This window comes from Medicago truncatula, chromosome 3 (genome assembly GCF_003473485.1).
Source record: "Medicago truncatula cultivar Jemalong A17 chromosome 3, MtrunA17r5.0-ANR, whole genome shotgun sequence".
NCBI classification, from domain to species: Eukaryota; Viridiplantae; Streptophyta; class Magnoliopsida; order Fabales; family Fabaceae; genus Medicago; species Medicago truncatula.
The window spans coordinates 43,051,995-43,064,578 of record NC_053044.1 but is presented as its reverse complement, the minus strand read 5'-3'; the positions used below and the strand labels follow the sequence as shown (position 1 = coordinate 43,064,578).

The window sequence follows — 12,584 nt, the reverse complement described above, 5'->3', positions numbered from 1 at the left end:
AAAACAAAATCTTGACACTCCATTCTCCAATAGTACCGTCGACAATATTAAATACATATTCATTTCGTATCATAATAGTTCGTCGGCAGTTGAATATTGTTTGTTCCTAATTAAGTCATGATCAAAGCTTAAATATTTATGAGGATAAGATTAGCAAAAATTTAGAGACAAAGCCATAATTTCTTTTCAGACGAACTATATAAGGATCGGACTTGGATAATTACTTCTTCAAAGTTCAAACAATGTTTACGGTGAGTATTAATTTGGTTACTTTTTTAAACAAAGTTCAATTTCCAAAGATCGAATAATATGAGGGATTCAATTCCATCATCCACTTGTGAGGGTTCGATTTAAAAAGTCAAAACATAACTGATCAAAACTGACAAAAAAAATAAATCTAAAACCTTAAAAAAAAAGCACATTTCAACCTTCCAAATCAACATTAATAGACCAATTTGGTTACTAGCTTAATAAGAAGAGATAGTACTGCATGATAGAGAGAAACATCAATAGAAAAATATTCGAGCTGGCTCGAAAATACATGTTGATTCACCAGCTTTTCTTCTAATTCACACTCCAAAAAGTTCAAATCAAACTTTGGCCAGATCTCATTCCACAAAGATTAAATGTGCCAATGACACGTGCTTGTATTTCATCAAATGTCGGTGTCACATCTTTTTTCATTTATCGGATCACATTTATTTTTTCCCTTTCAATTCAACATTTACGTTGTTGCTGGAGTGGTTTGGGAAGGAAATTGACTCTCTCAATTGTTTTTCTTTTATAGGTTAACAATCTCACCATTAAACATTTTTACTCTCATTTTTTTATTTAATGTTAAGATTATTAACACATAAAAGACATGAGAGAAAAATAATTAAGACAATCTATTCACAATTGTGAAACACCTTTGGAGAAACTAGTTATAGTACATCTCTTTCTTCAATAGAAAATGTTAGTAGTACATGCGGACAAAATTCACTCCTATGGAACCATATTGAGCTCAAATACAGCAAAAGATTTTAGACATATGCCTCCATTCTACGTGTGAGGACCTATTAGAAATTACAATTTTTTATTTTTTTTTATAATAAAAGTATCACTTACAGTAATGGTTTATGTAAAAGGTTCAAAGTTAGTTGAAAATCATGAAAAAATCAATGTTTGAATCAAAGGAAAGCATGGAATTATTTTATTCTCTCAACGTTCCAAGCTAGGTAGGCAAACCCCATAAATTTTTTGTCACTTAGTTACCAAACTTACGGAAATTATTGACCTATGAAAGTCATTGTCTGATATTAATGAAAGTGCCACTAACAAGGAGTTGTTTGTTCTCATTAAAAAAAAAAAAAAAAATATTTGTTGGAACGAGAAATTGTCCGGTCAAAAAGATATTTAGACACAGTATTTAATACACACAAAAAAGAAAGAACTAGAACAACAGATTTTAAGCAAGGGAAATCTCATAAAGTTATAATTATTTTGAGAAAAATAGAGTGTATAAATCTGACAATTGTTTATGAGACTTATCTAATACTACAACTTATGAAGTTCGGATACTCCAAAATGAAGATGTACTCGTATCAGATACCGATATTTTACGGATATTCGCAGATACGCACCCACAAAGTATTTGAATTAATTATTTTAATTTTTATAAACATTTTATGGAATACTTGTAAGATACTCCACAGATACACAATGATACTTATAAGATACTTCACAAATACGTATCTTAGAAAAGATGAAGGGTAAAAATAATGTTGTAAAAATTCAGAAGAGATGTATGTGATTCAATTTTAACATACTTCAGTAGAGTAGAATTTTTGGATGAACCAATTAAAATTATACTTCTTATGGATGAAGGTAACGAGAGATATGATTTAATTAATCAACGTTAGATAAAATTTGTGATGAGTTCTTTTAATAATGTTTTTCTCGTTCTCCCAACATATGAAAATATAATAAATTTTATCAAAAAAACTTTACATTTTTTTATTTTGATCATATGTATTATTTTTAAAAATGCTTATTTAAAATGAAGAGTAATCAATGCTTATTTTCTTCAAATATTTTACATACATATAAATTTTAATATAATTTTTTTGTTAACATATATTGTATTTTAAATTTTAAAATGTTCGCATATCCGTATTGTACCCGTACCATATCCGTATTTGTGCTTTATAGGATGTAACTCTATATTTTCGTTCTGATAAAAATTCTATGATAAGAGTGTGATCACCCAAATTTAATTATAAAATATGTCCACTTAGTCACTTAGAGCACTGTGTAGTGAGAATAGAGTACCCATATGCATTATACTACTATAATTATTGCTCATATCAAAATGGGATAAGCAACATGTAAAACCGCGGTGTGATGTGGGGAATTCTACTCTATACACTGTCTCCATGCACCATGTGATTTGTCTAATCTCTCTCAGTCCTCCCACTTTCACAATAAATACTTCCGATCTTACTCTATGCTCTCTCTCTCTCTCTTAATTAAGTCACACATATACTAGTAGTATAGTATCATCATCAAACTATAAAACCATTAATCTCTGATTCCTCCTCACTCTGCCGACCCTTTTTTCACTCTCCCATCATATTTAGTGTACATATACACCTACACATTTATACCAATTTGTCCCTTTAGATCTTATAGGAGAAAAACCAGTGTCTAATTGTGTTTCTTTTCACAAAATGGCTCCACTATTGTACTTTCATTGCAAAAAAATTCTCCTCTTCTCTCTTCTTTTCTTCTTCTTTTTTGTTTCCATCTCCTTCACTACGTGTTCAGAACCTCAACTCAATAGAAAACAGTTATCCAATATTAGTAGAAGAACATTGTTGGAAGCTGAACAAGAAGAAGAATATGAACAACCCTTGAAAAAGAAATCAAGTAGTACCAAAAACCAAACCAAGTTGATCAAACCAAATAACAATCTCTCCTCAAAAAACCAAACCAAAACCATCAAATCTAATACCAACAACCTTTCTTCCAAAAACCAAACAAAACCATCAAAAGATTCAAAACTCACCTCTAAAACCACCCTCACCGACACTACTACTTCGCTCAAAAAACTCAACTCCACAACCTTCAAAACAAAGAAACTAAATTCCACATCAAAAGCCTCCACCACAAACTCAACAAAATCAAGTACCAATAAATCCAAATCCATTTCATTGGATCTTGTGAAGCAAATAAGTGGTGCTATAGCCAAAAACAAAACGACAAAACCCACCGCCACAAAAACAGATCAACAATCCTCGTCAAAAAAACCAAACAAACTGAACAACAACAAAAAAACACAACCTAGTAACTGGTTCTTCGACGAAGAAGACATGGATTTCGTTTCAGACTTCAAAGATCTCCCCATAAAATTCCAACAAACATTAATCCCAGACTTAGAAAAAATCTCAACAACCTCAAAAGCTTATATAACAAAAGCCAACAAAGAAATCACAAAAAATTTCAAACCCTACGTAGGAAACAAATACGCACCAACCATTGCAACGTTACTCTCATGTGCATGTGTATTAATTCCTTTACTTTTAGCTTCACTTCTTTTCAACAAAATCAAAGCTTATTTCTCTCTTCAAAAACTCTTAATCTTTATACAAGCTTATTTATCTATCTACTTTTCTATTCTATGTTTCTCTTCTTTGATCACTGGTCTTGAACCACTCAAGTTTTTCTACTCTACTTCGCAGTCCACTTATCTTATCCTGCAGATCATTCAAACACTAGCTTATTTTCTCTACCTTATGATGCTTTTGATGTATCTTGTTTTGGTTTTTTCAACGGATTGTGGTTTGGGCTCAAAGCTATTGGGTTTGGCCCAAATGTTCGTGGGCTTTTCTGTTGGGCTACATTACTACATGACGGTGTTTCATAAGGTGGTGTTACGGCAACCGCCAAAGACAAATTGGAAAATTCACGGGATTTATGCCACGTGTTTTTTCATGATTTGTGTTCTTGCTAGAGCTGAGAGAAGGAAGAAGACTTACTTGGAAGAAGGTGGAGAAGAAGGAAAGAAAAATTAATTAGCTATAGTTACAAAATTTATAATGTTTTTTTTTTTTTTTTCTACATCATTTTGATTAAAAATTTGGATTATTTGAAGAAATATACCAATCTTGTTGATGTGATGTTGTGATTTAATGTAATGCCGTAAGGCTTTGGCTTATTAGTTAGCCATCATTAAGATTCGTTGCATAAATAAATTGGGGTCATGGTTATGATTATAATCACTATACTTCCTATTCTATTGTTCCCTTTTAATGACATGCATGTGATACATTATTAGATTGAAGCATTACCTACCTTGCTAAGAAATTAGTGATGTTGGATTTGAATTAAAAATTAAATTTGGTGTGTCTTGAGTAGAATGTGACTCTACTTTTTCATTGTTGTTGATGTAAAAGTATAGAATCTCTCTGCTTTCCTTGACATGGTTTTGGATACCATTTGTCTGTCTTTTTAGTCCTATGGTACCTGTTGCCGCGTTGTTGTACCGTGATTTGCACATTGGTTATTTTCTTTTCCAAGTATTTCCTTCTAACAAATGAAACCGTTTTTATCATCAAATAATAACCTTAATTTGTCCTCTAGCTAGCAATAGCAGTTAAGAAGGTCAAATAATAGTAACTCTAATTTGTCCTCTAGCTATAAATCTTATGAATGCGCGTAATTGGTTTTCTCTTATTTTTTCTTTTTTTCTTACTTAAACCACGTTAGCTCGTATCTTTCCATAGAAATTCCAAAACACATCTAGGTTAGGTCATGTAACTGGTTCTCCTCACATGTTTAGATTTTTTTTTCCTTAATTGCTTGTTACGCGTATCCATAATGGTGTATATGATCAATCTGATCAACTCATTGATCCAACCAGTATTTAATCCAAACTTGTTCCAGGTCAGGTCAAACCCAATTCAAAAGTGTTTGGATCGGGGATAGATTTAAAACTTCGAGTCTATCAAAGTCAATTTGATAAATGCCACTTTTTTTTGAGTCGGGGGATGGATTAAAATTTCAAGTCTATCAAACTCAATTTGATCAATGACATTAATGTGTCTCCTCGTATTAAATAAGTTAGTGAAGCTTGTAATATAAACTAGGAAAATGCTAAAAGTGTGCTAAGAGCATTGTTTAAGCATTTTAAAGTAGCAATTTTTGCACTGAAAATTGTACAGTTATGACTTTAACATATGTTTGATTTGTATTTTCAATGCGTAATTTTTTTTATGAGTTTCTTAAACAATATCTTTAGGGCACTTTTATAATGTCTTAATTGCATTTTTTTCAATTAATCAATGTCTTTAATGTGTTTGAGGGATTATTACACAATTTTTATTTCTTATTTTTCTCATCATCTCACGACGGTCGAAAGATAGCGTTGGATCTTCTAAGACTCTTCAATGATAATGGAATTGAACAATTTTAATATTTATATTAAAGAAAAAATATATGAAAAGGGTCATTTTTTAAGTTGATTCTCAAATTGTGTTTCTGTATAGTCCTATCCTATCCATCCTAAAGCGGATATCACAAATTTTTGATAATTATCGATGATTGCATATGCATAGTTCTATATTTTTTTTCTACTTTAAAGATAAGTTATTTTATACGTGGAGCTGTGACTCATTTCATTGCGAATAAGACATCATCTTTTGTTTATCCAACTGCTTTGTGTTGAACCTTTGACTTTAGTGAAATGTCTAGGGCAAAAGCTATGAACAAACGTGAGGTAGCTTTGGCTATCGTGATGTTTTTTATTTAAATAAATTAATAAGTGTATTTTATATTTCACTATTCTATTATTATGTACATTTAATTACCTCAAATAAGTTAATTTTTCCTAAATTTGTAAAAATAAGAAATTGAAAAGATTATAACTTCTTTGATAAATTCATTTCATCTTATTTTCAAAATTTTAAGCATCTTTAGCAACATGATCCTAGGTATCTTTAGCAATGAGGAGAACTTTATTAGCAATGAAAATCGTCAATAAAAAATTCATAAATAAAATGGAAAATGAATTTCTTGCAAATGAATTACATTGAAAAAACAACAACATTGCTAGCCAGTTTAACATAAAGTCAACAATGGATTAGTTTGGCTCTTCAAAGTGTGGTCGAAATAAGAAATTTAATTAGTTACTTCCAGTTTTTATTCTTATTGTGTTGCTTTAATTTATATTTTACTTTTTTTTGACAAAAATAACGATATTCATTCATTCAAATTAATAGAGTACATTGATACAATACAAATTCAAATTCGCTAAAAACAAAAAGGATGAATCTGTGAACAAACTCACATCCATGTTAATAGCATAAAACGGCAAAGTACTTATGCCTACAAATATGACTAATATGACTATATTTAAGTCTCCGAAGTACTCATGTCACCGAATCTACAACATTGACGACACCAAAGTCATTGTCATTGATCGGATCTGCACTTGCTCAAAGCTAATCTTTCAATCTAAATCAAATAAACAACGTACTAAGACGAGAAATCAAACACACCGCACAAAGACGGGAAATCAAAACAAACAGAGTCATTCAAAGACGACAAAATCACAAAAACAAACGAAAGGAAACAAAAAATATGTGAAATCACTTATTCAATTAGGATAGAAGGAAGAAAAAAAAAACAACTCGGAGGGGTGATTATTGGGTCAAAATTGACCATAAATCACCCCTCTGACAAGAAGAAGAAGAAAGGGGTGACGTCTAGGGTTTGAGAAGGAGAGAAAAGAGAGAACAATTTATATTTTACTATAATCACATTATTGTGAAATATTTTTGCTTAAGTATTAAATTTATATATTGATTTAAAAAGGTATTTTAACTTTTTGTATTTTGCTCCTCCATACATAAGTAAATTTGATAAAAGTTAAAAAAATAAGTGATTTTAAGTTTTTGTATTTGCCACTATGAAATGCATTAATTATTTTCGTGTGTGTAAAATGTGTTCATTCTTAGGACTTGAAGAAGCATAATTGAAGGACCAAGAGGAGACTGTGATAGTAATTTAAGTGCAGCACCGACATTTACACACCATGTGTCGGTGCAATGTAGTAACGTAGGCAAGTGGCTTTGGCCATATGGGGGTATGGCTGCAGTAGCAGAACCTCAAGTACCTTTCCTTCGTTTTTTCTTCTTCTTTTCTTAGTCAGAATAAAGAAACCTAGAACTTCCACATGCACATAACAAATGCGGTGGTATGTTTTAAAAAAATCATGGCAAAATCATCTTTACATATTGGTCCTCCTGTGTATTTTGCCGTCGAATTAGTTGCAAAGTCACAATCAGTGAAAGTGATCTAAGGTAGACTAATAGTCAGTGTCATGTGATTATTTCAAAAGAAATGCGTACCGGTACTCAAACAATTATAAGTCCCTTAACTTGTACTAATTACTATCACATCCCTTAATTTCAAAGCCAAATAAGATTAAGGTGAAAGGTCTATCTAGTTTGGAAGTCGACTCTATCATTAATATTATTGATGAGGCTCGATCAAAAGTAAGTTTTGAAGGATTATGCAAATGATATTAACACCCTAATTTTGTAATATACCTCTTTAACTACAATTTTTTGGTTTTCAATTTACATTTACCTCCTTTATATTTTTCTTCCTATAAACCAACCGCTTCTACTTCTCCTCTATTTCTGAAAACACCTTACCAAGCATAGATAACACTTATTCTCCATCATCTACCTCGTGATTTTGTCTCCACACTTCATCGCCTTATTCGATTTGCTGAATGTTTGTTTTACTTGACATGCTTGCCCTACTTGGTTTTTTGCTATTGTTTCGATGAAACTGTAAAACTGCTCAGCTAGTTTGACTGAAATTGCATACTCTCTATAAGAAAATACAGGCAAAAAAGCACATGTACATGATAGATTTGATCAAAATTATGTATTCCCTCATCTGTAACAAAATAGAAGAAATTTTTTATATATTTGATTGAAATTATATACTCCCTCTTCCGTGACAAAATGGAGTATAACTAAAAAAGTAAGTCTATTTAATCGTAATTATGTATTCCCTCCATTATAAAATATAAGAAACAAGAACAATTATTTGATACTAAATCTATAAAACAGCCACAACACTTCCGTTTGAGTATTACACACGAGAGGGTGAGAGGAGCAGATGTGGAGTATGTGGTAAATCTTTTGAAAGAAAGATAAGAATAAATTGAGAGGCCTTTCTATTTGGAGCTAACCTCTATCACTATTGATAAGGCCCAATCAAAGGTAAGTTTTGTAAATTCATATTAACACCCTCCTTTATTTTTTCTAGAAACTTTGTCTATTTTTACATCTTGCTAAGAATAGATAACAATCATTCTCCCTCAACTACCTCACGGTTTCTTCTCCACACTTCATCGTAAATGTTTGTTTTACATACATTGAAGTCTGTTCTTCCTCAAAGTCTCAGTTTTGATTCTCTCCGATGTTAATTTGAGTGAATTAGTTTAAATTCTAAAAAAAAAAATTGTTTTACATTTCATGCTCGACTTGCTTTACTTTTTACTACTGTTGCCATAAAATCATCAACTCTTTTAATTGAAATAACGTACTTCATGTGTAACAAAGTAAGCATTCGAACTTCGACCTATGTTATAAAAAAAACATGTGTGTGTTTGTATATACATAAAAAAATATAAAAGAAAATATTTTAGTTTTCCATAGCAAAACATAAAGAAGTTTATGTTCCTTCAAAAAAAATAAAGAAGTTTATGTACATTTTTTTATGTATATATTTTGTTGCGGAGAAAGTGTATTTTGATTGCATTGTAAGCATATTTTAACAATGCAAGATTGAAGTCGTGGAATGTTCTAAAGTCTATCCCACTTTTATTTTTTCCTTACATGTATCCCATTTAATCCAATGAATTATATGTTCATCTTATTTTTTACCTCATTAGAACTTACTAATCATGCTTTCAATATGCTCACATGAATCCGAAGAAGAAAACAACTCATCACATATATAGGAATTGATTGAATCACTACTTCGATAAAAACTTCTCTCCATACCGTGGATATTTTTTTTCCTTTACACCCCTTCAACTTCATTTACACCTTATATTGGACCAAATTGAATATTTGTTGCCTAGACCTACCAGCAAAAGCAGGCAACCCCATATATTTTGAATGACACGTAACAACCTTAATTTGCATCCAACCTTGGAACAACATTTTACAATCGTCAGATACATTTCAACTAAAAGATATTTCTTATCAAATCAAATTGATAAGTTTACTCGAAGTATTTTGATAAGTATCAAGCACTCTTTGAATAGTCTGAGCATCTTGAAGAGCCCCTTATATATGACGTCTACATAAAATGATGTTGTCATATGCAAAGAATACATTATTGTATTTTGGAGCCCCTTATATATGAAGAACCTTCTCTTCTTGTGCCTTATTTAGAATCACAGAGAAATCCTCAACATGTAATGGAAAGATTCAAAGGTTAGTGAGCCATTATCAGAAATTAATCACCCCTAACACAAAAATAGTTTGAAATTTTTCAGTAATGCTAGAAAGAATAAGTTTTAGTCTATTTACAATCGTTTTTGTGATTATTGTAAACACGGCATTGTAGGAATAAATAGGTATGGAATCACTTGGCACCTTTGACCTTTTCTTTTTTTGGAATGAAACATATATTTGTATACTTGAAGTTGCTTGGATTTCTACCACCATTGAGAATCTCCAGAGTAAAAGAAGACGTCATTACCAATTATACTCCAAAACTCTTAATAAAAGAGAAATGTTAATTAGTGCCCCGGGGCAACACAAGACATTTAAATTTTGAGCAGCTAAGAAAATATCATCTTATGATAATTCTGCTTCCAATATGTTATACATAGTACCCGATATTCTATCTTTGATCACTTTCAATACTTCAATAATTCTTTCAGGATGACTAGTAACAAGAAGGTCATGACAAAAATTATTAAACGCCATGGCAATGTCTTCCTCATCGTCAAAGTTTACCAATTATCATCCCATATATAATCCACAAAATTTATATACCTTCTTTAAGAAGTTTCTTAATTACTTTTTTTTAACCAACATGCTTTAACCATAAAGCATGAGACCCTTGAACCGATCAAATATCCTCACTCTCCACCAAATCATACAATTTAGCTTTTATTTCTCTAATTTTTTAAAGGGTTAAAAGGCTTTTACCCCCCTGCCATTTGGAAGTCTTTTGGTTTATCCCCCTACAAAAAAAAAAACTTGGAGATTCCCCCTTGCAAAATGAAGATTCTTTGGTTTTGGACCCTGAGTCCATCTGACTGTGTAATTTAGTTGATGTGGCGTGCTGACTGTGTAACGATGGATGAAGTGGCACTGACACGTCATATTTTTTATTTTTTTATTTTTAAAATTATGTTAAAAATGTGAAATACCTAAAATACCCCTAATGATAAATTAAAAATTCCAAATCTTTTTCTCCCCTTCTCCTCCTCCAGCAGCGACCCTCTTCTTCTATTCTTCTCTACTTCATCATCTACATCAACGCAACAATTCAAAACAACAATAACAAACATCTTCTTTTCAAACTCACAACAACACATCATCAACAACAACCCAAATCACAAATCACAAACATTCATCTTCTCACCCATAAAAGCAAAAGAGTCTCAAAATAGTTCTGAAAATTCTAACCCATAAATCCGAAGAAGAAAAAATCCGAAAAATGTTATTGATGTTGTTTATGGGTCGAAAAATGAGTTTGATAAAAAATGGGTTGTTGTTGTTTGAATCTGAATATGTTTGTATTTGTTTGTGTGTTATTGTTGTTTGATTGGATCCAAAAGTTGTTTTGATTTGTATTGTTTATGTTTTTGGCTATGTTTTTGCCGAGAGAAGAGAATAGGAAGGAGGAAATGGGAATGAGAGAGAAGGGAGTAAAAAGAAGAACATGGAGAGAAGGAAGAATGGGGACGAGAGACAGAGAAGGAAGGAGGAAATGGAGGAGAAAAGAATTTTTTTTTGTTTTTTTAATGTTTTTAATTTATAAAATTAAGTTTTTAATAAAAGAAATTCAAATAGAAAAAAAAATAATTGGAAAAGAAATAAAAAAGCCACGTCAGCATGCCACCTCCTTAATTAATGCACAATCAGCGTGCCACATCATCCCATTAATCCAGTCATATGGTTTGGGGGGTGTAAACCAAAGAATCTTCATTTTACAGGGGGGAATCTCCAAGTTTTTTTTTGACAGGGGTACACCAAAAAACCCCCAAATGGCAGGGGTAAAAGCCTATTAACCATTTTTTAAATAACTTCTTCTTTTTAGGATTGTTTATTAAGACCGTCCAATTTCTTCAAAACAATTTTTATTTGGTTGGTAACATCAATGAAGCGTTCCTTACCCCATTTAAAAAGATAATTTACAAAACACCTAACTTTATTAGACATAGAATCCCCCTTTATCTCTCAAACAACCCTCACCAATTCTAAAATATTACACAAACATTGTAAAATAGTAATAGATTTTGTAGAAAATATAATATAAAATATATTATCAATTAATATTACATAATGAAGATGATTAATAATGTTTGAAGCATATGAAATAGTAAAAATATGGATTAAATTAGACATATTGTTTTTTAATAATATTACATAATGAAGATGATTAATAATGTTTGAAGCATATGAAATAGTAAAAATATGGATTAAATTAGATATATTTTTTTTTAAAAAAAAAAAAAAACCAACTAACTTAATAATGTTTGAAGCATATGAAATAGTAAAAATATGGATTAAATTAGACATATTATTTTAAAAAATAAAATAAAAACCAACTAACAATAGATTAATTTATTATATTATACTAATAAATAAATATTAAAATTTACTTATGTGATTCAAAATTTATCTAATAATATTTTATCTTATGCGGTTTTCAATATTTTTTTTTATAGATTTGTGATTTTATTTTGGATCGATTTAAATTTAAACACCCTTCCTATTAAGCCATTATGAAATATAATGGACAAAACAATAGAACATGTGATAGATAACAAGTATGAAATGTGCTCTTTTCAAGATTTAGTCGTGCTGGTATGAAATTTTAAAATGTCCTTCTCTCAAGGTCTTGCACGTTGATTCTTTGTTGCCAATTTTGGTGGACTAAGTCCATATAAATCTATGCTTTGGCTTTAAATAGCAGTCCTACAAGTGGACAATGAGATTAAACCTCTTAGAATATTCGGTTCTGAGCCAGATGTCGAGTTTCCAGAAAAGAAAAAAAAAAGTATGAAGTAGACACTAAACAAAGAATAACAAAGTTAAAACAAACTATTTTGAAAATGACAAAACTATCCTTCAATGTAAATTTATTAAGTTTTATCGTCCTCGTTAGAATAACTCAATTGATAGAAATATCACATAATATATTTAGAGATCGGAGTTCGAACCCCATACTCCCTCCTTATTCATCTTAAAAATGTGAAAATTTAGCAAGGATAATGTTAAACAATGCCTCAAGGGCATTGGTTAAGCAACCAAAAGATGTAAGATTTTATTAAAGAGAAA

The 12,584-nt window shown here is 30.7% G+C and overlaps 1 protein-coding gene across 1 annotated transcript; it reads left to right on the top strand.

Moving 5' to 3' along the window:
* Positions 1 to 2,366: 2,366 nt before the first annotated feature.
* LOC11422700 (uncharacterized) lies at positions 2,367 to 4,272 on the top strand. Its single transcript, XM_003601921.4, has one exon. The coding sequence runs from the start codon at positions 2,709 to 2,711 to the stop codon at positions 4,050 to 4,052; it is 1,344 nt and encodes a 447-aa protein (XP_003601969.1). The 5' UTR covers positions 2,367 to 2,708; the 3' UTR covers positions 4,053 to 4,272.
* The last annotated feature ends 8,312 nt before the right edge of the window (positions 4,273 to 12,584 follow it).

What these genes read in the sequence shown, in the direction of transcription:
- LOC11422700 (XM_003601921.4), top strand. Translation starts at nt 2,709, where the DNA reads ATGGCTCCACTATTGTACTTTCATTGCAAAAAAATTCTCCTCTTCTCT.